The sequence below is a fragment of the Malus domestica genome, chromosome 17, assembly GCF_042453785.1.
Source record: "Malus domestica chromosome 17, GDT2T_hap1".
Classification (NCBI taxonomy): domain Eukaryota; kingdom Viridiplantae; phylum Streptophyta; class Magnoliopsida; order Rosales; family Rosaceae; genus Malus; species Malus domestica.
In genome coordinates, this window is record NC_091677.1 from 20794366 (window position 1) to 20819418 (window position 25053).

Genomic DNA, 25053 nt, shown 5'->3' on the forward strand with positions numbered 1-25053 from the left:
TTGTGGCATAAATTGTAAACGTGTTGTAATAGTTGGTTATATATTTGTCGACATGGTAGTCTATTTGAAATTTGGGTTTTATTTGAAAGTTTAAAATTTGGTGGGTTTTTGTTTGAAAAATAGGAGTCTCAAGGGGCCTATATCTAAAGAACTCATAAAAAAATTTACAATAATTTCTGGCACGTGATGTATGATGAACGGACACGATTAAAAGATCCTTGGGATCCTCTTTCGTTTTGTTGTACTCAAAACACACATGTGATATTATTATTTTTTTTCTCTCTTAAAAGGGAAAAATAATGAAATAATGTATGACAAACCACAATTATTCATTTTTTCGAGTCTAGAAAAACTATGAGAAATTTCATTCTGTTCGTGGCTACAGTCTAGCAGACTCACCAACACATATTTGAGAGTATATATATATATATATATATATATATAGGCCCTTTATGCAAAGGGATCCCCATTTTTTGAAAAAAATGGGGATTAGGTGTGGGGCTCACTTCACATCGAACTTCAACGATCCGAACCGTCTATTTTATAAGTCTCGATTCATAGATCATTCTTGCAAAAATTCAATTTAATCCGAAACCATTTGCCTATTTAATTATCAAGATAAAATTTCATTGTTTCTTATATAACAAAGTATTCGTTCATTTCTTTGAACCCAATTAGATGTCTTAAACATTTCCGATTTGACTAATATTTTGTAAGGATGATCTATGAGGTGCAACTTGAAAAATAGACGGTTCGGATCATTAAAGTTCAATGTAATGTGGACCCCACAACTAATCCCCATTTTTATAAAAAAATGGGGATCCCTTTCCTTAAAGATTTCCTATATATATATATATTCCAGTTGTACTCAAATTATACATGGAAGTAACACATATTAAAGAGTTTTTTTTTTTTTAATGTATTTTGTATGCATGGGTGTTGGAACGGCTAATTGAGACTGTCTGAATGGGTTGTACTTGAATTGTACCTCAGAAGTTAGAAGGGGAACGTATTAGTGTGTTTTTCCACAATTCACTATTGTATGCACCGCATTTAAAAGGTAAATTGAGTCTCTTTAAATCGTCTAGTGCACTAGAATGAAACCACGTCGCAAGTAGTTTACATTTACACTTTTCAACTGATGCATCTGAAACACTTAAAATATCTCTTAGCCGTTGTTTATGTTTGTTGCTTTTACTTTAGAGTTAAAATAATATTTATCCTCTGACAGACAGAAACACTGTTTTCTGAAAAAAAAAAAAAAAAACGGAAAGGATGCAAAACTTTTGTAGAATTTCAGGGAAGGACAGGAGACCTCCGAATTCCCAAGAAAGGACTTCTCCGGCCAACTATAAATACTAACCACTTTCTAAGACCTAAAATATGCCACAAAACTTCAATTTCTTTGCCCAAATTTCTTATCAGATTTTTGGGTTCAATATTTTCATCTGCTTTCTTTGGATTTCCTGCTTCAGTTTCGATTCAGGATGACTATCCTCATTGAGCAGCCTGAGTTTGGTAAATTATTTAATTCCCACTTCATTAATATCTGTATTTAGTTTTTTTTTTTTTTTAAAGAACGATATTCATCGATAAGAAAGTCGAATACGTACAGACACAGAGGAGTATCTGTATTTAGTTAATTCTAATATTCTGCAAATCTGATGAGCTTCCAAGTTATTCTTCCCTTTATCGTGTATATTATTTTATTGTCATTTTATTTTTCTGTGTTTTAGTGATAGGAGTTGAAGTTGAAATTGAAGCAGGGGAGAGAAAGGTGTTAAATGATGAAAAGGAATTGGTCTTAGATGCTGGATTTGTGGTGCCACATGCCAATTCATTTGGACAAACATTTAGGTTATATTCTTTCCATAATTTTTGTACTACTTTTAAGCCTGCAGAATTGAATCTATAAATATCTGATGTGATCTGCAATATGAACCATGGATAGGACCCTTGACAGGCTCTCAGCTGCGGTTATAAGTTGCCTTCCGGAGCATCCGAATAAATTGGAACGATACAAATTTATAAGTTGTTCTTCTTACCAGCTAGAAGGACAATTTATAATAAACTGTATTATGAATTTATGACCAGTTAATTAATTAATCGTCATATAGGGACAAAGGGAAGAAAATATCTGGGATTATGATCCCTTTAGGCTGTGCCTTTTACAAAGAATTTAGAAGAAAAACAGGGAAATTTGGAAACATATCCTACGATTGGGAAGACACAAAAATAAAAAGAACACCTTATCATATAAATTGAGGTTTATATTTTCACGAAAGATAGAAAAAGACGTAGATTTTTATCATTTAGCAATTTGTACAGATCGTAGCATCGTTTAATTTATAATTTTTGTTTTCCATTGTACAACACCAATCCACTTGAAAATAAACGTCATCCCTTTGATTTTGCCACGTGCTGAAATACTCAAAGCCCTCTTTGTTTGGCCTTCCCTTAGATTTGGGCCTACCAAAAGTTTTTTTTTATTTTTTTTTATTGGAAGTTGGTTACTTTCACAACCCCCCCCCCCCCCCCCCACCCATTGAATTATCAACTTTTTTATTGATAATTTTTGTATGATTGCAAGCCAGGGATTATGATGCAGAAGGAGAGAGACAACCAAGTGTGGAGAATTTCTACCAGATCAATCACATCAATCAGACTTATGATTTTGTAAGCAATTTTACCTAACATCACTACATATTTCTCACACCATTTTATATCCTAATACCAAATATATTACAAAAATGTACCATTCAGGTGCAGAGAATGAGAAATGAGTATAGCAAATTGAACAGAGTGGAGATGAGCATTTGGGAATGCTGTGAACTTCTCAACGAGGTTGTCGACGAGAGCGATCCCGACTTGGACGAGCCTCAAATCGAGCACTTGTTGCAAACAGCTGAAGCCATTAGGAAGGACTATCCTAATGAAGATTGGCTGCACTTGACTGGCCTCATCCATGGTAATTTAATTAATATCTTTAAATATTATGTATTAATTGATTAAAATGGATGCTGCATAATGATTAAATAGCTAATTTGATCCTTAATTTATGTGTTTTAGACCTTGGAAAAGTGCTTCTTCTTCCTAGCTTTGGGGAGCTTCCTCAATGGGCAGTTGTCGGTAAGCGACAAAGTTCATGCACCATATTTGTTATATACTTGAAGATAGTTAATTACTAATCCTGATCTGTATTTCAGGTGATACATTCCCAGTTGGCTGTGCTTTTGATCAATCCAATGTTCATCACAAGGTACTTCTGTCGTAAACTTGCTTCCGCTTTTCGCGTGATGACAATTATCTGTTTGCTGATCAAAATTTTTATCCACATTATTGCCGCAGTACTTTGCGGAAAATCCTGACTACTATAATCCTACTTACAACACTAAGTATGGAGTTTACTCGGAGGGATGTGGACTCGAAAATGTTATGATGTCGTGGGGGCACGATGATTACATGTATTTGGTATGTCTTCAAATATTTCATCATGTATTCAGATATACTTCAAAATATTAACTCTAAGCCTCTAATCAAACAATCTCGTTTTTTGTAAACACAATTAACTAAGTTTAATCTAATTGGTGTGACATCTTCAGGTGGCCACAGAGAACAAATCAACTCTGCCTTCAGCAGCTCTGTTTATCATTAGATACCACTCATTCTATGGTATGTTAAGCAGCAGAAAAATACTACAAATTTACTAAAACAAAAATCTGTTTTCCTGACTAATTAACTGTGATGTTTTCTTTTTGATATTATTGCAGCCTTACATAAGGCGGGAGCGTATAAGCACTTAATGAACGAAGAGGATGTCGAAAACCTGAAATGGCTCCGTGTATTCAAGTAAGTTTATATGATACTTCACCTCTTACTAATTTTTCTTTAGTCTAAATGCTTAAGTTCACTTCGTATACTTTTACGTTTTTCCGTTGCAGCAAGTACGACCTTTACAGCAAGAGCAAGATACGGGTTGACGTTGAGAAGGTGAAGCCATACTATATTTCTCTCATTGAAAAGGTAAGTTCAACCAGATTTCATTTGATTCAACACACTTTTCTTCATTTTTTTTCCTGGAATATTAATTAGTGTTTTTAACTTGAACAATGTTGGTTGTGCAGTACTTCCCTTCGAAGCTAAGATGGTGAATATCCCAGCTCTTCCGTTCAATGTGTAACGAGTGTCGACTATATACCAGCAGATAGCGAGCGAGCTATACGCGAGGGATGACATTTCGATTTGTAGCTGCAATTCCTTGTCATTTCATAATGATTTCGTGTAAAATTATCTGTTATGTATGGTGTATCGGAACCCTTTTCTTGGTTCCTTAATAAAACTCCAGCATGATTAAAAGTAAAAACTAGTGTGGATGCAAATTTTCTCCTCTTCGATCTTGGACGATTTTGTACCTACAAAACAACTAGCACCTTTGGTTAAGGCCAAAAGCCTCACGCGCCCACGATGAATGGGGGGGGCTTGGCCGAAGAACCTCCGATGCCAAAGTTAGAATTTTAGAGAAAAATAGTGTTTAGAGTATTTGTGATTTTTTGTAAGAGAATTGGAATGGATTTTTGGTGAGAATAGGTACCTATTTATAGAGTTAGGCCTTGACCAATTTTGTCTAATGGTAACCGGCCATAAGGTTTTTGTGGGGTTTAATTTCATGTTTAATTAGCCAATTTATTGGCTAATTAAATATGAAAAGAATAAATGGATGGTTATAAAATGAATGACTATTTTAATAAGGAAAATGGGAAAGATGAGGATGTGAATAGTGGGGGCCGGTTTTGGGCTATTAATTGAGTGATTTTATTGCCTATTAAGGATGCTTTTAGGAGATATGGTAGGTATATATTATTTAGCTAATTGATTAGCTAAATAATGAAATAGAAAATACTAGGTCTTGGGAAATACCTTATAGAAAGGAATTGATGAAAGAGGTTTTTAATTGTTACATTTTTTTGGGCACTTTTGACTTGATTGAAAGATGATTGCCCACTGCTCGCGCGTAGGAATCCTGGTATGCCTCGAGGGTATTTTTGTCCTCTTTTGTCCAAAAGTCCACGTGTCGCCTAGTGAATATTTTTGGCTCCACAAATGCCCCCACACCTGTTGGGCTGCTTGCAGAAAAAGTGCAACAAGTGTAGAGATTTTCTCGCTTTAGGCAACTCTGAATTGCTTCCTATTTTGTTGTTGATTCTCTCTTTTTAATAGGAAATTTAATCCTTCTAGGAAAAGGAAATAAATTTCCTCAAAGCTTATTTAAGTCCACCTTAAGTGGATTATTAAATCAACTTTTTAGAGAGAAACTTATTCAACCTTACAAGAGAGAAAAAGAGCTTAGAGGATATTTATTCCCCCTCCTCTAGCAATCTTCTACGTCTTGCCCATGTAAAGGATCGTCTCTCGTTGCGTGCTTTGTCTTCTCGCTGCTTCTAGGTAAGAAAAAATTAATTTTCTTGTCTTCTTGATTTTCTTGGAAGTTTTCGGGACTTGAAATTGGCTTGATAAAAAATCAAGGAGACTTGAAAGTAGACCAAGGGGTACTGCAGGTTGGTATTGCAGTCTGGGCCTTCGTGTCTGGACTGTGAAGAAGAGAGAAAACTGTGGGGGCAACTGCCCCCTGTCAGCTATGCAGGGCCACGGGGCCGAGAAGGAAGATGGAGGGAGCCAGCGCGGGCTGGGCTCCCTGTTTTTTTTTTTTTTGGACGTTGGATGCTGCACATGTGGGTTTGCTGGGTCCTGCGACCTTCATCATTATTATTATTATTATTTTTTTTTTGGCCGAGAGCTGTTTATTTTTTATTTTTATTTTTTTTTACCGAGAGCTGTTTCTTTCTTTTTTTATTTTTTAACTCTCTAACAAATCTTCCTTGTACTTTTGTAGAATTTTCAAGCATGTCTTCCTCGAGCCGCAAGAATAATGATGGTGTGCCCCCGTTGTATCGTCAAGGCGGGTCTTTGAGCAAGATTGGCTACTTCAAAGCTGCTCACCTCAAGATTAGCTCCGACAATTTGTTTAGAGATTTTCTTGAAACGTATTGGCATGCCATTCCGTCGGGAGTGCGTGTGAGGCGAGTTAAGGATGGTAGCAGCGGGGAACCATGCAGTGGAACTCGGAGAGCTATCAAGTTCCATCCTTACTATTTTGTGTTAGGGTTTACTTTCCCTATGTCGCGTTTCTTCCAAGAAGTGCTTTGCTCCATGAAATGTGCGCCTGCCCAATGTTCCCCGAATGCGGTTCGAGTGATGGTGGGGTTCCACAATTTGAACCAATTCTTTGACTTGGGACTAACCACCAACGAATTTTGGTATTTCTTTGACATAGGTCGTATTGATGGAGTTGGACAACTGCGAATTCGTCATAAGCTTTTTGATAATTCGAGCAAAGGAGATCATGATTGGGCCAAAGAGACTTTGGAGATAAGTGGAGAATGGGAATCTGATTCTTCTCCCGAGCTGCGTGTATCAACGGTCTTCATATCTGGTAAGCAGACTGCTTAGTCTTTTCGGCTGCTTTGCTTCAGTGCCAAATTATTCTTCAATTTTCTGATTGTCTTCCGTTTTTTTTTTTTTGTAGATTTGGAATTTGGCTCAACTCCTAGGGTTTCTCCAGACATGAAAAAAGTACATGTCGCTCTGGGTGTCCTTTCCGAGTATCGTGAGTGGCGTTGGTTGCTTAGTCCTCTTCGTAGGGAAAAAGATGGACTGCCCCCAAAAGAAGAAATAAAACGGATCAAGGCAGACGCGATGGGTCGTCCTATCACTGTGATGGAGCCTACTATCAATGAAGGTGGGAAAAAGAAACATTCCCCGCCTGCTCAAGAGATGCCTGCTGAGAAGAAAACGAAGACTGCTCGTGGGGATTCTCCGGCTGCTCCCAAGATTGTGATTGACCTGACTTCCTTTAAGGGCGAGAAAGAACGAACTGCTACATTTGTGCCGGTAACGCCTATTGCTTCGAAGGCTGCTAGCTTGATTGCTGAAAAAATTGCTCAGCGTAAAAGTTCTTCCGTGCCTTTGGTACCGAAGTTTGTGCCGAAGCGTCCGTCCGGGACTAAACCTGGCTTACCCTTGAAGAGGCTTGCTACTATGAAGAATGATAAGGTGCCCTTGTATGCTAAAGTGGCGCCAAAAACTGCTTATTCCGCTGCTGCAACCAACTCGTCTGCTGATAAGAATGAAGCTGCTCGCTCAGGCAGGCTTGAAGAATCCGCCAAGGCCGTTTCTGGGGAGGCTGCTAAGATTTGTGCGCTTTTGAAACCAGATCTTCTTGAAGACATGGATGTATGTGCCCAGTTTGTTGATGGCGTCAAAAAGATTGTTGGTCCGAGTCTTTTTGCAAAACACACACCCGAGTATAGGAAGTCTGCTCTGCTAGCCATGATGCAGAAAACAACAATTCTGGCAGCCGAGTCTATGTTCCTTGACCAATAGGACACCAAGGCTGCTAAAGAGATGGCAAGAACTATGGCTGCCGAAGCTTACTCCTCAGCCGAAAAAATCAAGAAATTAGAATCTGAGCTTGCTGCTTTGAAGGAATCTAATACTTCTGCCCCTACTTCTCTGCAGCTTGAGGCCGCTCACCAGGAGATCATGGATTTGAAAACTAGGCTTGATGCGATCCAAATAAAGAATGAAAGTGCAGAGAAGGAAATCGAGCGTTACATACCTCAGATTCAAGATCTTGAGCGTTCCATATCTGAATTTCGCTCCGCTGCTTATGCAAAGGATGAAGAATTGATTGCTACTTATAACCAAGCGATCCACTTCAAAAAGGTTGTTGACAGGCTTGAACCTCAAGTGTCGGAACTTCAAGGTGTTTTGAAGACCAACGACAATCTGAAGAAGGAAATTGAGGAGTTGCAGCGGGTTCGTGCTTGCCTGCTTGAGGAGAATGAGCAGTTGAAGAGTGAGAAGGATGGTTTCGAGGTTTCACTTATTCAGAACCAAACCGATTTCTACAAGCTGGGCTATGTAGATCATCTCTATGGGCGGCCGTCTGACTTTGAGTTTTCCGGTAAAGACTTTGATACCTTCTCTATTTCTCCAGAATACTTGCTCGATTTTACCTTTGAGTCTTCTATCGGTGAAATAGTTGGAGGAGTTGATACCCAGGCTGGAGCAGTCGAGGGTAAAGATTCGGAGGATGCCGCTGCTGAAAACACCAAGGCTGCTGAAGGTGTAACGACCGAGCAGTTGAGAGATGTCCAAACTACTGAAGAATAGTCTTCTAGGTAGCTTTTAGGATTTCCTTCTCTTTCCTTTGTTGCTTTTGCTTGAACTCCTTCGGTATTTGCTTGTTGTTTATCAATTTTTCTATAAATTTAATAAATTTGCTTCTTTTGCTTTTCCCATTCTCGCCCTTTTTTTTTTTTTTTTTACCCTAACCTTTTGACTTTATAGGCCAGTGGCAGGCGTGCTACTTTTCTATAAGCAGACAAGCCCACATAGCCTATGCAGCCGTAGGTGTTGATGTAGAACTTTTGCCAAGCTGTTAACCATAGGGTTGGCAGCTGGATGCCTTACTTACAGAAGCAGACGAATCCGCGTAACCACTTGGCTATTTAACCTTGGCTTTTTCCAATTTCGTAGGTTGTGTAGCAAGTATCACAACACTTTAGGACTTGGTGTAGGTTGTTCTGCGTTTGGCAGAGGTAAAGCTTATCGACTACGTAGCATGTCGACAGTGGATAAGATCTTCTCGTGCGCACGCTAACTTGTTTAACCTTTCACAAGAATGTGCGGTTGCATAAGTCTAGCATGGTTCTACTGCTCGAAGGGCAAGCCGTAGGCAGTCTTCTGGAAATCCGTAGGCTACCTTAGTGCACTCGGTAGCAGCTTTAGGTTTCCAGGGTAGCCGCCCATTGGGTGTGCTGCATAATGTGCCCCCTCCGTTTCTAGGGCCCGGTTCCCCGCGGATTAAGCCGGTAGACCCATAATCCTTTAACTAGCTAAGCCTTGAAACAGACCATTGTGGCTACTTCTAGGAATCCCGGCGCAAGCCATCATGCACTTAGTTATACTAGGGCAGCCAAGCTCATCCACGTCTGGATATTCGGAGTGTTGAGTTTATCCTCCCGCCTTGGAGAGCACAGTTGGTCCCTCGGGGGGTGCAATCTTCTTTTAAAGTGCAGAAAAAAAAAAAGTTGTTGCAGACATATAATAAAGCCAAGTTACAAATTACTTCTGAATTCTTTATTGAAAAATGAATAAAATGAGCAAATAACTTGGTTGCAAAAATTGCATGATGATTGGATAGTCCTCGGTTTACGAGGTGGTGCCCGTTGAGCTGCTCGAGTCTTTGGGTCTTGATATAGTGTGAAATCACACATGGTATTTCCTCAAATTGTAGGCGTTCCATTGCTTCTCGATCTCTTTATCATTCACGGTAGCAAGAGTATAACTACCCTTGCCGCCTACTTTGCTGATCTTGTAAGGACCTTCCCAAATGGGGTCCATTTTTTTCGAGCCTTCTCTGTGGGCAGTGATGAAGGCCTTTCTTAAGACTAGGTCTCCGGGTTGGAACTGCCGGATCTTGGCCCTTTTATTGTAGCTGGAAATGAGCTGCTGCTAATAGGCTGCGATGCGGGTGATGGTTTGTTCGCGCCTCTCTTCTACCAGATCTAAATTTATGGCCATCTTTTTACTGTTCTGCTCAATGCTTGGCAATAGAGTGTTGATGCTTGGCACGATGATGTTGGGAGGAATGATTGCTTCCGAACTAAACGCCAAAGAGAAAGGAGTTTCCCCGGTTGCTCGTCTTTTGGTGGTGCGATATGCCCATAAACATCCCGGGAGCTCATCTGGCCATTTTCCCTTTTTATCGGTGAGGGATTTCTTGAGGCAGTCGAGGATCGTCTTGTTGGATGCTTCGGCCTGCCCATTGCCTTGAGGATATCTTGGCGTGGACATGTGTTGTTTGATGCCGTATTTTTGGAAGAACTTCGCCAAATCTTTTCCCACAAATTGAGGGCCGTTGTCAGTGATGATGGACTGAGGGATGCCAAATCGGCAAATGATGTTCCTCCATATAAAGCGCTCTATGTCCGTCTGAGTCGTGGTCGTCATGGGTTCTGCTTCTACCCACTTGGTGAAGTAGTCGGTTGCCACGATCATCATGCATCTGCCCCCCGTAGCAGGCGGCATAGGCCCTACCAGGTCGATTGCCCATTGCATGAATGGCCAAGGACTCATTTGCGGGTGTAGCTCGTTGGCGGGTAGTGCTGGTACTGGTTTGTAGCGTTGGCAGCGGTCGCACTTTTGTACTAACTCCTTAGCATCTTGGTGCATGGTAGGCCAGTAATAGCCTGCGTTAAGAGCCTTTTGGGCTAAGGATCGGCCTCCAGAGTGATTCCCACAAACGCCTTCGTGGATTAAGCTTAGAACCTTCACGTCATCGGGAGGTGCTAGGCAGCGGAGATGTGGTCCGGTATAGGATCTTCGGACGAGAATGCCATTCCACATATAGTAGCGTGCCGACTTAATTTGGAGCTTCCTTGACTCCAATCTTTCTGTGGGTAATGTGCCGTTGACCAAATAGTCTATAATTGAACTTTGCCAAGTGGGAGTTACACTAACCTGTGACACTTCGGCTATCGGCTCCATCTCTATGCTTGGCTTGTCTAGATATTCCACCGGAATGGAGCGTTTAAATTGGTGGTCAAAGGCGGAGCCTAAACTTGCTAGTGCATCTGCATGTGCATTGTCTGCCCACGGAACTTGAGTGAGAGTGTAAATCTGAAATGCTTCAAGCTGCTGGCATACTTTCTCTAGGTATTGTGCCATCCTTGGGTGTTTTGCCGTGTATTCCCCAGTAGCCTGGCTGGTGATTAGTTGGGAATCAGAATGAATTGCGAGTTTCTTCACCGCCAAGTCTTTTGCCATTCGGAGGCCTGCTAGTAGAGCCTCGTACTCTGCTTCGTTATTGGATGCTTTGAAACCTAAAGTGATCGTCTGCTCGATCATTCAGCCATCTGGAGTAACAAGAACTACACCTGCTCCCGAGCCTTTATAGTTGGATGCTCCGTCGACATGCAAGTTCCATAAATCTTTATTGGATGGAGTAAGTGTGGCTAAGGTGCTCTCAGCTGCTTTTGGGGCGTCATTGGGCCGTACTGTTGCACTGTCTAGGCTAGGCGTGAATTCCGCTACGAAGTCTGCCAAGGCTTGGGCCTTTATCGCTGTGCGAGGTCGGAAAACTAAACCATATTGGCCAAGTTCCAATGCCCATTTCATCACTCGTTGAGAAGCGTCTGGACCATGTAATATTGATCGTAAGGGATATTGAGTCATGACAATGACTGTATGAGCTTGAAAGTACGGTTTTAGCTTCCGAGCCGCAACAACTAATGCCAAAATTAATTTTTCGATCTTCGGATATCTTGTTTCCGCATCGAGAAGAGCTTTAGAAGTGTAGAATACCGGCAGTTGGGCCCCCAACTCTTCTTGTATGAGAGCAGAGCTCACTGCTACCTCGGAAACTGCCAAATAAATGTATAAATCCTCCGCTGCTTCCGGCTTGGATAGTAAGGGAGGTGATGTGAGATAATTCTTCAAGTCTTGGAAAGCTTTTTTGCATTCTTCATCCCATTTGTCCCTTTGTGCCCTCTTGATAGCTTTGAAAAAGGGCTTGCATCGATCGGTGGATCGTGAGAGGAAGCGATTGAGGGCGGCTGCTCGTCCGGTCAAGCTTTGGATCTCCTTTAAGGTAGTTGGAGATTTCATCTCTATGATTACTTGGATTTGCTTGGGATGTACTTCAATTCCTCGTTGGGTTACTAAGTTCCCTAGGAATCGACCTGAAGATACTCCAAACGTGCACTTGGTGGGGTTGAGCTTCATCTTGTACCTTCTAAGGATATTGAAAGTTTCTGCTAAATTGCGAATGTGATCTGATCGCTGCTTGCCCTTTACCATGATATCGTCGACATAGACCTCCATGGTTACCCCAATTTTCTTTTTTAACATCATATTTACTAGCCTTTGGTAAGTGGCTCCTGCGTTCTTGAGGCCAAAGGGCATGACCTTGTAGCAGTAAATGCCTCGCTCTATCACGAACGCAGTTTTCTCTTTGTCGGGCTCATGCATGGCTATTTGGTTGTAGCCGGAGTATGCGTCTAAGAAACTAAGAAACTGGTTTCCAGAAGTAGAATCTACTAATAGATCAATCCGGGGGACAGGATAATGGTCTTTTGGGCATGCTTTGTTGAGGTCGGTGTAGTCTACGCAAACCCTCCATTTGCCCTTCTCTTTCTTCATGACTAGTATGACATTAGCAAGCCATGCCGAGTGTGCTACCTCTTCTATGAAACCGGCCTCCAATAGTTTGTCAATTTCTGCCTCGATGATCGCTACTCGTTCGGGTGCGAAATGTCTTCTTTTTTGAATTACCGGTTTGGCAGTTGGATCGACGTGCAGCTTGTGGCAGGCCACTTTGGGATCAATACCGGGCATGTGGGATGGTGACCATGTGAAGATATCTTGATTTTTCCTAAGAAAAATTGTGAGTTCTTCCTTCTCGTTTGGGCTTAGTCATGAGCCAATTTTAGCCGTCTTATCCGGCTGCTGGGGATCAAGAATGATGTCTTCGGCGTCCTCTTCGGGTTTCCATCCTATCTTGTCTGCTTGGGCGCCATCTTCTCGATCCACCTGCTGTAATTGCTATTTGGTAATTTCTTTGCCCTTTTGGACTTCGGTAACCTCTACAGGGGTAAAGGTCTTCTTCTTTGATTCTTTCAACATTTGCACAGTGCATCGTCGGGATGAAGCCTGGTCAGACTTGATCTCTCCGACTCCTCTTCCCGGGATGCAGAATCGGATTTTTTGATACTTGACGGAAGTGACAGCATCCAGCTTGATCAACCAAGGTCTCCCAAGAATCCCATTGTAGGGAGATGGGTCACTTACGATCGTGAATGTTTGCTTTGAGATGACTGGCGGTGTTTTTACGTCAAGTGTGACATGATCGATGGCAGTTGAGGTGTATCCGTTGAATCCAGTAAGTACCTTTGCCCGGCGTATAATTGTACTTTCCAGGCCCATCTTCTGAATGACCGAAAGTTGAAGTAGGTTGACCACACTTCCATTGTCAACCATCATCCTGTCGACTATAGCATGGGGTAGTTGGACAGATACTACTAATGCATCATCGTGTGGGAAGTCGACTCCTTCCGCATCCTGCTCTGTGAAGCCAATGATAGGTCCAGGTTGGGTATTGACTGCTTGAACTTGTGAGATTAGTAAAGCCTGCTGGATCTTCCTCTTTTTGGAGTTATTAGTGGCCCCCAAGTGCTCAGATTCAGCGAAAATGCCATTGATTCGAATCATCTTAGTTGGTGGCTCCTCATCTCCGTCTGCATTCCTTTTTGGCTGTTCAGCTTGCTTGTCCAAATATCTATCGACTTTGCCTTCTTTCACGAGTTTCTCTAGGTAGTTCTTCCAACTGTAGCAGTCGTTGGTTGTGTGACCAGGACCTCGATGGAATGCGCAATACTTGGTGTGGTCCAACTTGGAAGTATCTCCTTTTGACTGTTTCGGCAACTTGAACCATGGTTCATTCTTGATGTCACGAAGGATTTGATGAATCGGAATTGAGAACTTAGAATAGTTATTGGTCATCGGGCATTCTTTGGTCGTGGGTCGGTCCCTGCGCTTGACCTCCTGCCTGCCCTTGTTGGGTTGCTTTTCATCCTTCTTTTGAGCAGCTGCCAACTCTTTTCGAGGCTGTTCGGGAGCCTTTTCTGCTTGTCGAGCCTCGTCCCAAAGTGCATGCTTTTCTACCAGAGCAAAGGAATCTGCTAGAGTTAGGTCTTCTTTCATGATCATTTCTCCAAACAGTGGGTGGTCTGCTAGTAGTCCTTTTTGGAAGGCTGCACTTGCTATCGAGTTGTCGCATCCGACGATCTTCGCCTTCTCTGCTTTGAATCTCTTCACGTAATCGCGAAGTGACTCTTTTGGGTTTTTCTTTACGTTGAACAGGTGATCGGACTTTTTCTTGATCGAACGATAAGATGAGTATTCTTTGGTGAAAACCAAGGAAAGATCATCAAAATTCTGGATGGATCATGTCGGCAAGGTATGAAACCAATCTTGTGCCTCGCTTTGTAAAGTTGTGGCGAATATTTTACACATAAGGGCGTCATTATTTCGATAAAGGACCATCGCACTTCGGTAATGCTTCAAGTGTCTTTCGGGATCCCCGTCTCCTTTGAAAGATGTGAAGTGCGGCATGCTAAACTTGCGCGGAGGTTCTGCCTACTCGATCTCATCCGTGAAAGGTGACCTGCTTATGTTGGTCATATCTCGCCTTAGTGCTTCATCAGCCATTTCGTTGCGTCGAAAATCACGCATCCGTTCATTGAAAAGCCTTTCTACCTCTTCTTGGATTTGCTTTTGTTAGGGTAGCAGAGCCTTCGGCTGCCCTTGGTCTTTTTCTACCGGTCTAGGCTGTTCTTCTTCTTGCTCGGCTCGTCTATGCTGTGGCTGTAATGGATGAGATAGATTCCTAGAAGGTGAGGGATTTCTTTGCAGGCTACCGGTTGAACTAGAGCCGGATTGAATGATTGTTTCCCTCCGTTTGTCAGGCTGCCTGCTCCGATGTGATGTGGAGGATACTCCTTGTGAGCCTAATCGCGAATGAATGCTTTGCCTGGAAGGCTGCCCATGTTGATTATCAAAGTGTGGCCCTAACCGTGAATGTATACTTGCCCGTGGGCCTAACCGAGAGTGTACGCTCCTCCGTGCGCTAAGACGGGAGTATACGCTATTTTGGGGGCCCAAACGAGAGTGTGCACTGTCTGAATGCTCGACTTGTGATGGGTTAAATGGCTGTTTTCCAGGACGCTGCTTAAAAGGCTTCTTATCTACCCTTGTTCTACTTCGGGAAACTTCATCGTGGGCGCGTTGCATCTCAGTGCGTTGTAAAAGTTGATTCACCAAGGTAGTTTGTTGTGCAAGGGCGCTCGTCAATTATATGACTTGTCGGGACAAGTTTTGTTCGCCATTCGGATTGGAAGAACTTGGATGGAATGCACCTCCTTGAACAATAAAATGGTGGTTGACTCCAAGTGCGAGATTTGAGTTGGGGAATGTCAAATCTGCAGAGAGATGTGGTGAAAACGCCTTAGCCTCGATGATTGGTCCGGATGGTTGAGATTGTCTCGGGCCGACTTGGGCAGCTTGGGAAACCATGAGGGCAGGCTGGGTTGCGGGGGCAGGCTGGATCACTGGGGCAGGCTGGATCGTCGGAGCAGGCTGGGCTACAACAGCAGGCTGGATCACGGGAGTAGGCTGCTCAATGCGCGGTGCATGTGAATGCGAGGCTTGAGCTTGGGTCCACGTAAACTTGGATGGCACGGCTCGGGCCGTGGTGAAAGCTCCATGGACCTCGCCACGAGTGGCTACCGAAGTAGCCACCGTGGTGGTTCCCATGGTGGCCGTGGTGAAGGCTCCATGGACCTTGCCACGAGCGGCTACCAAAGTAGCCACTGCGGTGGTTCCCATGGTGGCTGTGGTGAAGGCACCATGGACCTCGCCGCGGGTGGCTACTGAGGTAGCCGCCACGGTTGTTCCCATGGTGGAAGCTCGTGGTGATGATGCCACTCCCCTTATTGTCACATTTTGCCTCATGGATCTCCGCAATCCCATTTCTTGAATACTAGAATTTTTACTTGCGGAATTTTCTAAATTTCTAGCCATTATATTTTTCTTATACGTTTTATCAAAGAACCTTTGCAAGTTAAAAATTCTATAAATAAGAACGTATGAAAAATATTCAAATGGACTAGAAAACAAAGAAAAAACCTTTTTGCGCGAGAGTCTTTTACGAGTATGGATAACTACTCTCAATGAAAGCACCAATTTGTGGATGCAAATTTTCTCCTCCTCGATCTTGGACAATTTTGCACCTACAAAACAACTAGCACCTTTGGTTAAGGCCAAAAGCCTCACACGCCCACGATGAATGGGGGGGGCTTTGGCCGAAGAACCTCCGATGCCAAAGTTAGAATTTTAGAGAAAAATAGTGTTTAGAGTATTTGTGATTTTTTGTAAGAGAATTGGAATGGATTTTTGGTGAGAATAGGTGCCTATTTATAGAGTTAGGCCTTGCCCAATTTTGTCTAATGGTAACCGGCCATAAGGTTTTTGTGGGGTTTAATTTCATGTTTAATTAGCCAATTTATTGGCTAATTAAATATGAAAAGAATAAATGGATGGTTATAAAATGAATGACTATTTTAATAAGGAAAATGGGAAAGATGAGGATGTGAATAGTGGGGGCCGGTTTTGGGCTATTAATTGAGTGATTTTATTGCCTATTAAGGATGCTTTTAGGAGATATGGTAGGTATATATTATTTAGCTAATTGATTAGCTAAATAATGAAATAGAAAATACTAGGTCTTGGGAAATACCTTATAGAAAGGATTTGATGAAAGAGGTTTTTAATTGTTACATTTTTTTGGGCACTTTTGACTTGATTGAAAGATGATTGCCCACTGCTCGCGCGTAGGAATCCTGGTATGCCTCGAGGGTATTTTTGTCCTCTTTTGTCCAAAAGTCCACGTGTCGCCTAGGGAATATTTTTGGCTCCACAACTAGGGTTTAACATGACTCAGTTTCCTTATTTCCAAGCGGTATACACTTGTAACTCGTTGCCTAAATTGATAGTTATTCCATACCATAATATAGGACCTAAAAAGTTTTCTTTTGTGAAAATTGGTTAACTGGTGTAGTATCAAGTATTTTTGAGTCAATCTGTAATCTCAACTCAGAGAGTGCTCTAACGATTATAGGCTAATTGAGAATTTTGTACGCTGATGTGGTTTTGTTAGTTGGTAAGGGACTTTGTCCGCTTTCTTCCCTCTGAATTCGGCTTACCTAAGTTCGAGTGGTTTAAAATATTGTTTTTGTCAAAAAGAAGCGAAGAAGAATTTAGTTGTTACTATTGAGAATAGAGTGCATTTTTGCTCACCACCATATGAGTTGGGCTATGTCTCCTAGGTGTGCACCTCATCCCAAAATGCGCTGTCGTTTGTGGTCCGAATTTGATTTGTGATGGATTTTTAAGATGGATTATTCATTATGTGCGCAGAAACAAATGGTTGTGCCTTCAATGCTAATACATGTGTTTTAGCGGGGGTAGACTAGATTTTTATAATTCTTATTCAATCATTTATTTTTAAGAATTTTAATGACAAGCTCCTGGTACTATTCACTTTGACAGAAAACCATATTTTTACACTAAAAAGTTAATCCTGATACTATTCATTTTACCCTTTATTTTGTCCATATCGTTAAAACTCAAAGTTTTCAAGTTATTTTCATTAGTTTTCCTTTTATTTTTTGTACCATTCAATTCAACGTACTAATAAAAATATAAGACCAAATTTTTTTCGTGGTCCCTTAGTGAGACCCAAATTTTGAGCAGACCTCTAAAATGAAAAAGTTGTTAATCCATAACCTTGTGGTCAAATTCGTTATCAATCTTAGTCCTAATCAAAATTTCTAACAAAACTCAACCCACATGTAGGTGTAGTGAAATTGAGCAAATGTGTGCAGTAGAATATAAAGTAAATAAGACAAAATATTTATGAGGCAACAAGTGTGGCTACATCATCGGGACAGTAGTAATACTTTCTTTCATTATCTGAAATAATAGGAGTATAAAATAACTCTCACTATTTTCTCTCTTCTCTCTAGTCTGGCTCACTGGTATTTTCGCTTGCTTATCTCTTCTTTCTCTTCTCTCTATCTTTCATCCTTATGTTTTTCTCTATTTTTGTGTTGTGTTCTTCAATGATGCAAATACCTCTTTATGTAGAGGTTTTCATTCTTCCTTGGTCATATTTGGTTGGCCATGTTTTTCAACCTAACAATCTTACCAAGACATTTTCTCTAGCAACATTGTAAAGTTACGGTTATATTTGGTTGCCTATTACTATGCGCATTCACACCTCCATTCACAACACTCCCTTTTGGATGCCCATATCAATATTGGTTGCCTTGTTAAAATCTTGATTTGTTTTGGATGCTCCTCATGATGAGTATCTTCCCTTGATTTTGAATTCTTTAATCTGACTGATTACAAAGTTGATGTAATCAGATGTCATGCAGTGTTTGCTTCTGAAGGTGGATCACATGTGCCCAAATTTTAATAGGCCACAGGTCTTGACCAAACACATGTATTTCTGAGAGATATGAAGATGTGGCAATAAATGTTTGCTTCGTTGATCGCTGTAGGATCAATATATTTTCATATGTAAATACAAATTCCTTTTTGTGAGCGATATGTATACAGGCTAAAGAGATATTCAGATTTGCTTGCCTAATAAGGTTATGCCTTTTGGTGAGTTCTTCGGAATAAAACAAGCACATGTCTATAATTTTCTGAAGATATCAATAAATAAATTTTACTTCATTCTAATACCCATATGGTGGTATTGTGCTTAATAGGAAATGTAACATCTGACTCAGTGTTTGTGCTAAATACAGTAAGGCACATACTTCACTAAGATATAGTACTTCTGGACCAAATATCAATTCATTATTTCCCTCACGATGATGAATGATCTTTCTTAGTGTTTAAATACTGGTTAATCATTTGAGTGTTTGAACTCATAATCTTCAATCCATATGGTACTTTAATACCACAAACATTTTGATGCAAACGAATCGTGTTGGTATATTATTCGATATGCAACTTGAGACAATATTTCTTTCAACACTTTATAATTTTTCTGGACTCTTCAGGACTCCTAATATAATATCAACTCTTGCAAGAGATTTAATATGTTGCAACAGTATCATAATGATAGTACCAACTAAGGCAATTTATATCATCCATTGGTATTAAGTACATAATTTATATTTTACCCTTCCAGGGTTTACTTTAAGCAATTTGAATATTTCAAGGATTTTCTACACTTCATGACACATTCTCCTTTGAAATTTATACAGAATAATTTGCTTCTATGTATACTTGAGGGACTTACATATGGAGATATGCTTTAGGCATATATATAATTATCCACTGAAATGAACAAGTTTCACAATGAGAAATCATGCTTCCAGGAGTGTATTACAATCTAAGAACCTTTTGTCTCATTGTATTACAAATGCTCACATGTAACCTTCTGGGTTCAACATAGTTTGGTGGTTTGTACTATAGGTTCATTTTTTTCATGTTCATATTAAATTGTAATGGAATTGTCTCTTTCCATTTTTGGCCTATAATTTTTGTTTTGTTGACGAACAAAAGAATATCGCTCAATATCAACACAGCTCATTGATGAATTTAGTAGCTACTATAAAACCAAAATTAACATTGGTTATCATCAATTCGTGATTCACAATTCTTATGTGCATGCGCATGCATATTTATAAACATTTCATTACTTTGGATATACTTGCCTCTTAAGGGGCTTTACATTGTCTCTTCTAGGAGAGTCATCTCTTATCAAATGAATTGTTTGGAGAATTTAGATCATAACCTCCTCTAAAGCATTATAGAGTTTGGATTTTTTTTTTAATCTCCACTTCTAGGGAGTTGAATCATTGGAACCTATACATTTATCATCCTTCGGGCATGAGATATATTAAAATTTCCATGTCCATAGATTGTCCTTTTTGGACTTTAATCTATGCAACGACTACCATGCTTCAAGCATGCAATAGTTTAGTAGGGTCAAGTTCATGAATAGTCTTATTGAGACTGCAATTCATGCAGCATTTTGTAACTTGTTAATGCATTTGGTAGTTTATTAGTAATCGTGAAGATTGTATTACCTTTTATATATCATTGGTATGATATAAACTGGTGAGACAAAATAATATTTGTAGTCATTTTTATGCTTTGGTCATAGACTCAAGTAAAGTTTGCTAAGGTTGTGAATAGGATTCCCATAATAGAAATTTGATCTTCCATTCACTTAGTTAGCCAATCATTTTCTCATTTTGAACTTTTATGGGTTCATTGTTGATCCTTTGGCTTTAACCTCCTGCATAATAGAATGATGTGCAACCTTTGCCTTTAAATGATCCTTCAAAACATCACTTCTTGGTGGCTCATCCATGCTTGGTAGTTTTAGTGTAAAGAGCCAACAGTGTACCAACTGTTCTGCGACATTGGTGACTTGAAACCTAGCTCTAACAATAGTTGAAGATGACTACTTGAAAGCAATGCAAGCTACGAAATTAGGCAAAGGCTCCAGGCAATCAGTTCCGAATTAGAAGTTTGATTTTCAGGTTCCGACTGATTGCTTTCTTTCTCATTATCTTGTAGGCAATAACAAGGCAAAAGAAAAGACAGGAAAAAAACATGATATGAGATACTTTTGCTCTTGACCCTTATGATATAAGGTAAAAGCTCTTGAAGAAAAACAGTAGAAGGATATGATGATAATGTAAAACTTCTTGATCAAAAATATTTTCTTGCTGAGGAAATGAGTTGGCCATTTTGAGGGACTTGGTTGAAGATGCATTTTGGGCAAAGAAGAATAGTTAGGCATTTTTGGAGGTCTACCTTGCCATGGAGGACAGGTCGACATATATAGGGATTTCCTAATAGCAAGTAATGGTGTTATTAGGACCATTTCTTTCACGCTTGTCGGCAACAATGGTGTAGTTGAAACAGTAAAATTCACGTGTTTTAACTTTGTCAAAGATAATTTGACAGAGTTGTCATTGATATCCAAAAAGGTAAGATTGTGTCTGAGAAGTGCTAATGACTTTATTAAGGTAAATCCGACTTTTGAAATTTAGAGAGCAGTGTCTCTTCGTTTGAACAAGTGGTCGTGTTAGCCATCAGTTGTATCCAAAAAGTATGCTCATAAAGTTGCCCACCTATGAAAATTGCTTCTGTTGTATTTATGAGATTTCACTTATCTAACCTCATTTTCTTTCATCATTTCTTAAAATAGCTTGCCCATCTGGCCATTGTTTTGATTTGAATGTTGTGGAAGATGCATACATGCCTCTTCAAGACAGTATCTGGTGCCCATCCTTCTTATCCTATAACGGTCCTCTTAAGGTTGGAGGCTTCGTGATGAAAAATGATATAGCCACTTCAGTAGTAGCTAAAAACCTTGTCACTCCCAAATATAAAAGAATACTTTCAAAAAGGTCTAACTAATTGGATGTTCAAGACTCTTTGGCTCTCAGTCTTAAGTGTGTGAGTTTTTTATCTAACATGGGCCAACGTGTACTTACTCGAACTCACCAAGTTAAATCATTAATGGCTGAGGTGGCAAGTCTTAGACAAGAGATTAGATGACTCAAGCATGAGAATAGAAAGTTGTACATACTTGCAAATAATTACCCTACGAACATGAAAAGAAAGCTCGACCAGCTACAAGAATCTGAAAACTGGCATTCATTGCCTCCACCCTCTAGATTTCTACCGAATACTGAGGCTTCAAATGATCTGCCCTTGGTGCCTCCTCCTTCTGGAGTTTCGCCAAGTATTGAGGCTTCATATGATCAATCTCCAATGCCTTCCCTTCTAGATTTCTGCCAAGTACTAAGGCTTCACATGATCAACCTAATGTGATATAAACTAGCACTCAAACTTAAACCCTCTTTTTGACAATTGTAGTATGGATAAGTAGGGATCGTTCTAGGCCGGGGATTATGAGGGACTGCTAATCTACTCAAATTAGACTCAATTACACTTAACTAGACTTAAAAACACTAAACTAGACTCTTATGACTCAAAACTGACTCAAAACAAACAAATTGACTCAAAACTAACACTAAGGGTGACTTTGGATGAGAATTGAACTAAAAAGACTCAAAACAATGTGTATGGACGAATTCTAACTTATGTTGACTCAAAACACTAAACAGAAATCAGTTTGGATAAATTCTAACTAAAAGACACGAAATATAAAGGGGGGAGTGGTTTTTGGCGAATTTAAAGTAAAAACAAACAGATTTAAAAACTCTAAACAACTTTGGACGAACTTGGGTGTTTTAATGGGTGAATGGCTAGCTAGAGAGTTCATCTCCACACATGACGCATATGCATACGAATCGATTTCCAGTTATTCTTCCTATAAACCATGAATGACAACACCCCAGATTAACCGTGGACAACACCAATTAACCCTCAGATTTTCCTAAGTTCATTGAATTGGACTAAGCGTCGCAACCAAATTATTCTTATCAAGTTCCCTACACGAACAGTATGACAGAGATATATATGAAAGATCATTAAGTTTTGTGAAAGTCATAAGCATTGATAAGGCATTCGTAACTGTGAACAGCATGATACTCTTGCCAGGAATTTTACTTAACGCGATCATGACCAGTGACCTCCACTACTTATAAATATAAGTTCATGACTATTAGGTGAAACTCCCTTATATTTTAGCATCAAATCCCTGCATGCAAACTAAGTATCCATCCCCAATCAACATACAATAATAAGTTCTGAATTAAACAGTTAAGCAAATTGCATTCACGATTTATGAAATAATAACTGGATGTAATCAATTCATATGCAATATATGTTCATGGTTTTGAATTCTCCTCTAGCTAAAACAAGTTTAGTCCTCATGTTTGCACTTAAACAAAGATAACTTAAATTAAACATTAAAAACAAAAGATAGAATACACCTAAGAACGTTCCAGCAATCCAAGCTTGAATGGCAGAGCACGGCTCCAAGGGTCTCCTCTTCTTTCTCCTTGCAAGGCTGTGGCATTAAGGGGATTTCTGGGTATGATGGATGTGTGGTACGAATTGTGGTTAGAGATGGATGATGTATGATTACTGTGGCACAATATATTTATAAGGAGAAGAGAAGGCACGACAAAGGCTGAGAATGAGGGGAATCAGGACTCCAAATCAAAAAGGAAAAATGACACTTCTCATTCAGATTCCAAGGAGGAAAATGATTGGTCCTTGCTGTAGGAAACATAGCTTCTAGAAGGGGCGGATGCGGCACCCTTTTAGGGATAGGGCTTGGCTTCTAGAAACCTAATTTGTAGGTATCCTAATGTCATTTAGATGCCCTCCTTGCAGCTGGAAATTAGGTAGATTAGGATAAGGTTAGGATAAGATAAGATAAGGTTTTGGATAATGTTGGATAAGATAAGGTTGGTTTGGATAATGTTCTTTCTCTTTAGCTGATTCCTTATCCTCCAAGTCTTGATTTGATTCTTCCATATTTGTAGCACATTCCTAGCCTCTTTAACTTCAAAAATGTCCATCCACCTTGCTCCATGCATGTGCTATCCATTCTTGGCCCAAAACTGCTTCAAAATGCTCCAAATCGCACTTTCTTGCCAATTTTGTCATTTGAACCTGAAAACACATGAAAATAGCTTAAAACACTCTAATAAGTAGAAATTGGCTAGGAAAAGAAAGAAAAAAAGGATTTTGAAACCCTAGCTCGCACTCGCGCCAAGCCAAACCGCTGCCTAAATTGCATAACGCACGTCATTTCGATGCTGTCTACCCCAATCCCAAAACGCCCCATTTTTTGACGCATCATGTAGATCCCCCATCGTCTCTGACCCTCTGAATTGCATATCCTGTCGTCTTGTCCTTCGAGACTCCACGACAACAGCCTCGATCTACAACCATCGTGGAGTGCCGTCAATAGCTTTTCTCCGGCTACCTACAGCTCTGTCAGTTTTTTCGACGGGTGGCACATGACCAACCTCGCTGGATTGTACAGACCGATCCACAATCAACCCACTGAAATTGGGCCTAATTGAGTTTTTGGTTCTCCAGCTCAATAATATAGGCTTTGAGAAGGCTCTAGCTTGCAGCCAGCCCAATGACACCACACATCTCCTGCAGAGAGTTGGGTGCTTTCAAGCCCGCATATTTTTTTTCCATTGGAGCCCCAGTCCAATTTGTATGAAAAAAATATATTTTTTTTTTCGGGCCTATTTATTTTAGCCCATATGAAATAACTGCCCACTTAATGGGATGTTTTTCACTTTTTCTTTCTTACCTAGATTTGGTCTTGGGTTTTGTCAATCTTGTTAAGCCTAAAGTTAAGCCACTTAGTACTACGATCTAGTGATATTCCTTTTCATTTGTAAGTGACAGGTCTTAAGTTCGATTCTCTCTAAAGGCTAATTTGAACCACATTATTGCTAGTCCATTGTAAGAGTTAGCTTATCTCATACCCTTTAGTGTAGACAATATTATGCGTTCAAACAAAAACAAAAAACTTAATACTATATGTACAATTTTGTATATTAATTATATGTTATATTCTTTTAATAGATGGATCCCCGCCGCTTCCAAATCGGGATTTTTTAAAATAGATGTATCCGTACTTCGTAGGTGGAAGTATTACATACCGGATGAGGTCATGTACGCTCTTCGTCAATACAAGCATACAGGCTTAGCGTAATTGAGTTCCTTTCTCTTGGTCAACTCTTGCAGCCCTGAATTTCTGTTTCCTTACAGGGAATTGTTGACAAGTCAAGGTTCAAAGTCATAAGAAGCTGCTCCATCCCCCTCAAACTCTCCAAGTCTCCATCATCCTGAAACGACGAAGTCAACCAACAGTGCAGCAAATAAAAATGACATAAAGAAAATTAAATGATGTAAAAAGAAGCAACTTTTCGCCATATTTGAGCAGAAAACACACCATATCCTTCTCAATCTGTTCTTTAAGAGTGCATTGAGGACCCAACTGAGTTTTACTGCTTCCTTCTTCATCTTCTTCGTTTCCCTCTTCACATACTTCAGGAGCCATGAACTCTGGTATCCCTACTCCAATAAAATTGAATTGAAATCTAAACACATATTAGCCTTCTAAGTAGATAGTTTTCCCTTATTTCAATCTACTTGACAGACCAACAAAATTTGCATAGGGGCACTCATATTAGATTCAAGTATGATCATTATGAAGCAATTATTATAGTATGGAAGGGTTATTCAATTATCAACGCAGTGAGCGAGGTGAACATTTCAGTGACAAAATCATAAAAATTTTATTAAAAAACTCACAAAATACATACTGCTTCAGGGTTCCAAAGGCGAACATGTCAGTGACAAAATTGATGTTTCTGTTGACAGTATCAACCG

The 25053-nt window shown here is 40.1% G+C and overlaps 3 protein-coding genes across 4 annotated transcripts; 2 read left to right on the forward strand and 1 right to left on the reverse strand.

Annotated features, from left to right (window-relative positions):
• Positions 1–943: 943 nt before the first annotated feature.
• On the forward strand, positions 944–4363 carry LOC103439059 (inositol oxygenase 1-like). 2 transcript variants are annotated; one of them, XM_029097648.2, is made up of 11 exons: positions 944–1518; positions 1737–1857; positions 2595–2676; positions 2764–2968; positions 3070–3129; positions 3207–3259; positions 3349–3471; positions 3603–3672; positions 3771–3849; positions 3942–4023; positions 4125–4363. In XM_029097648.2, exons 1-11 carry the CDS (start codon positions 1488–1490, stop codon positions 4149–4151), a joined length of 933 nt encoding a protein of 310 aa, XP_028953481.1. In that variant the 5' UTR covers positions 944–1487; the 3' UTR covers positions 4152–4363. The 2 variants fall into 2 exon arrangements, with proteins under 2 accessions (XP_028953481.1, XP_028953482.1); XM_029097649.2 differs by having other exon boundaries at positions 1375–1518; positions 1743–1857.
• A 3098-nt stretch (positions 4364–7461) lies between these two features.
• Positions 7462–8232, forward strand: LOC139193411 (SWI5-dependent HO expression protein 3-like). Its single transcript, XM_070816415.1, has one exon. It carries the CDS (start codon positions 7462–7464, stop codon positions 8230–8232), a length of 771 nt encoding a protein of 256 aa, XP_070672516.1.
• Positions 8233–12666: 4434 nt separating this feature from the next.
• On the reverse strand, positions 12667–15651 carry LOC139193412 (uncharacterized). Its single transcript, XM_070816416.1, has 2 exons — positions 15409–15651; positions 12667–14058 (listed from the first exon to the last, which is right to left on the reverse strand). The coding sequence occupies exons 1-2, from the start codon at positions 15649–15651 to the stop codon at positions 12667–12669; spliced, it is 1635 nt and encodes a 544-aa protein (XP_070672517.1).
• Positions 15652–25053: the final 9402 nt, after the last annotated feature.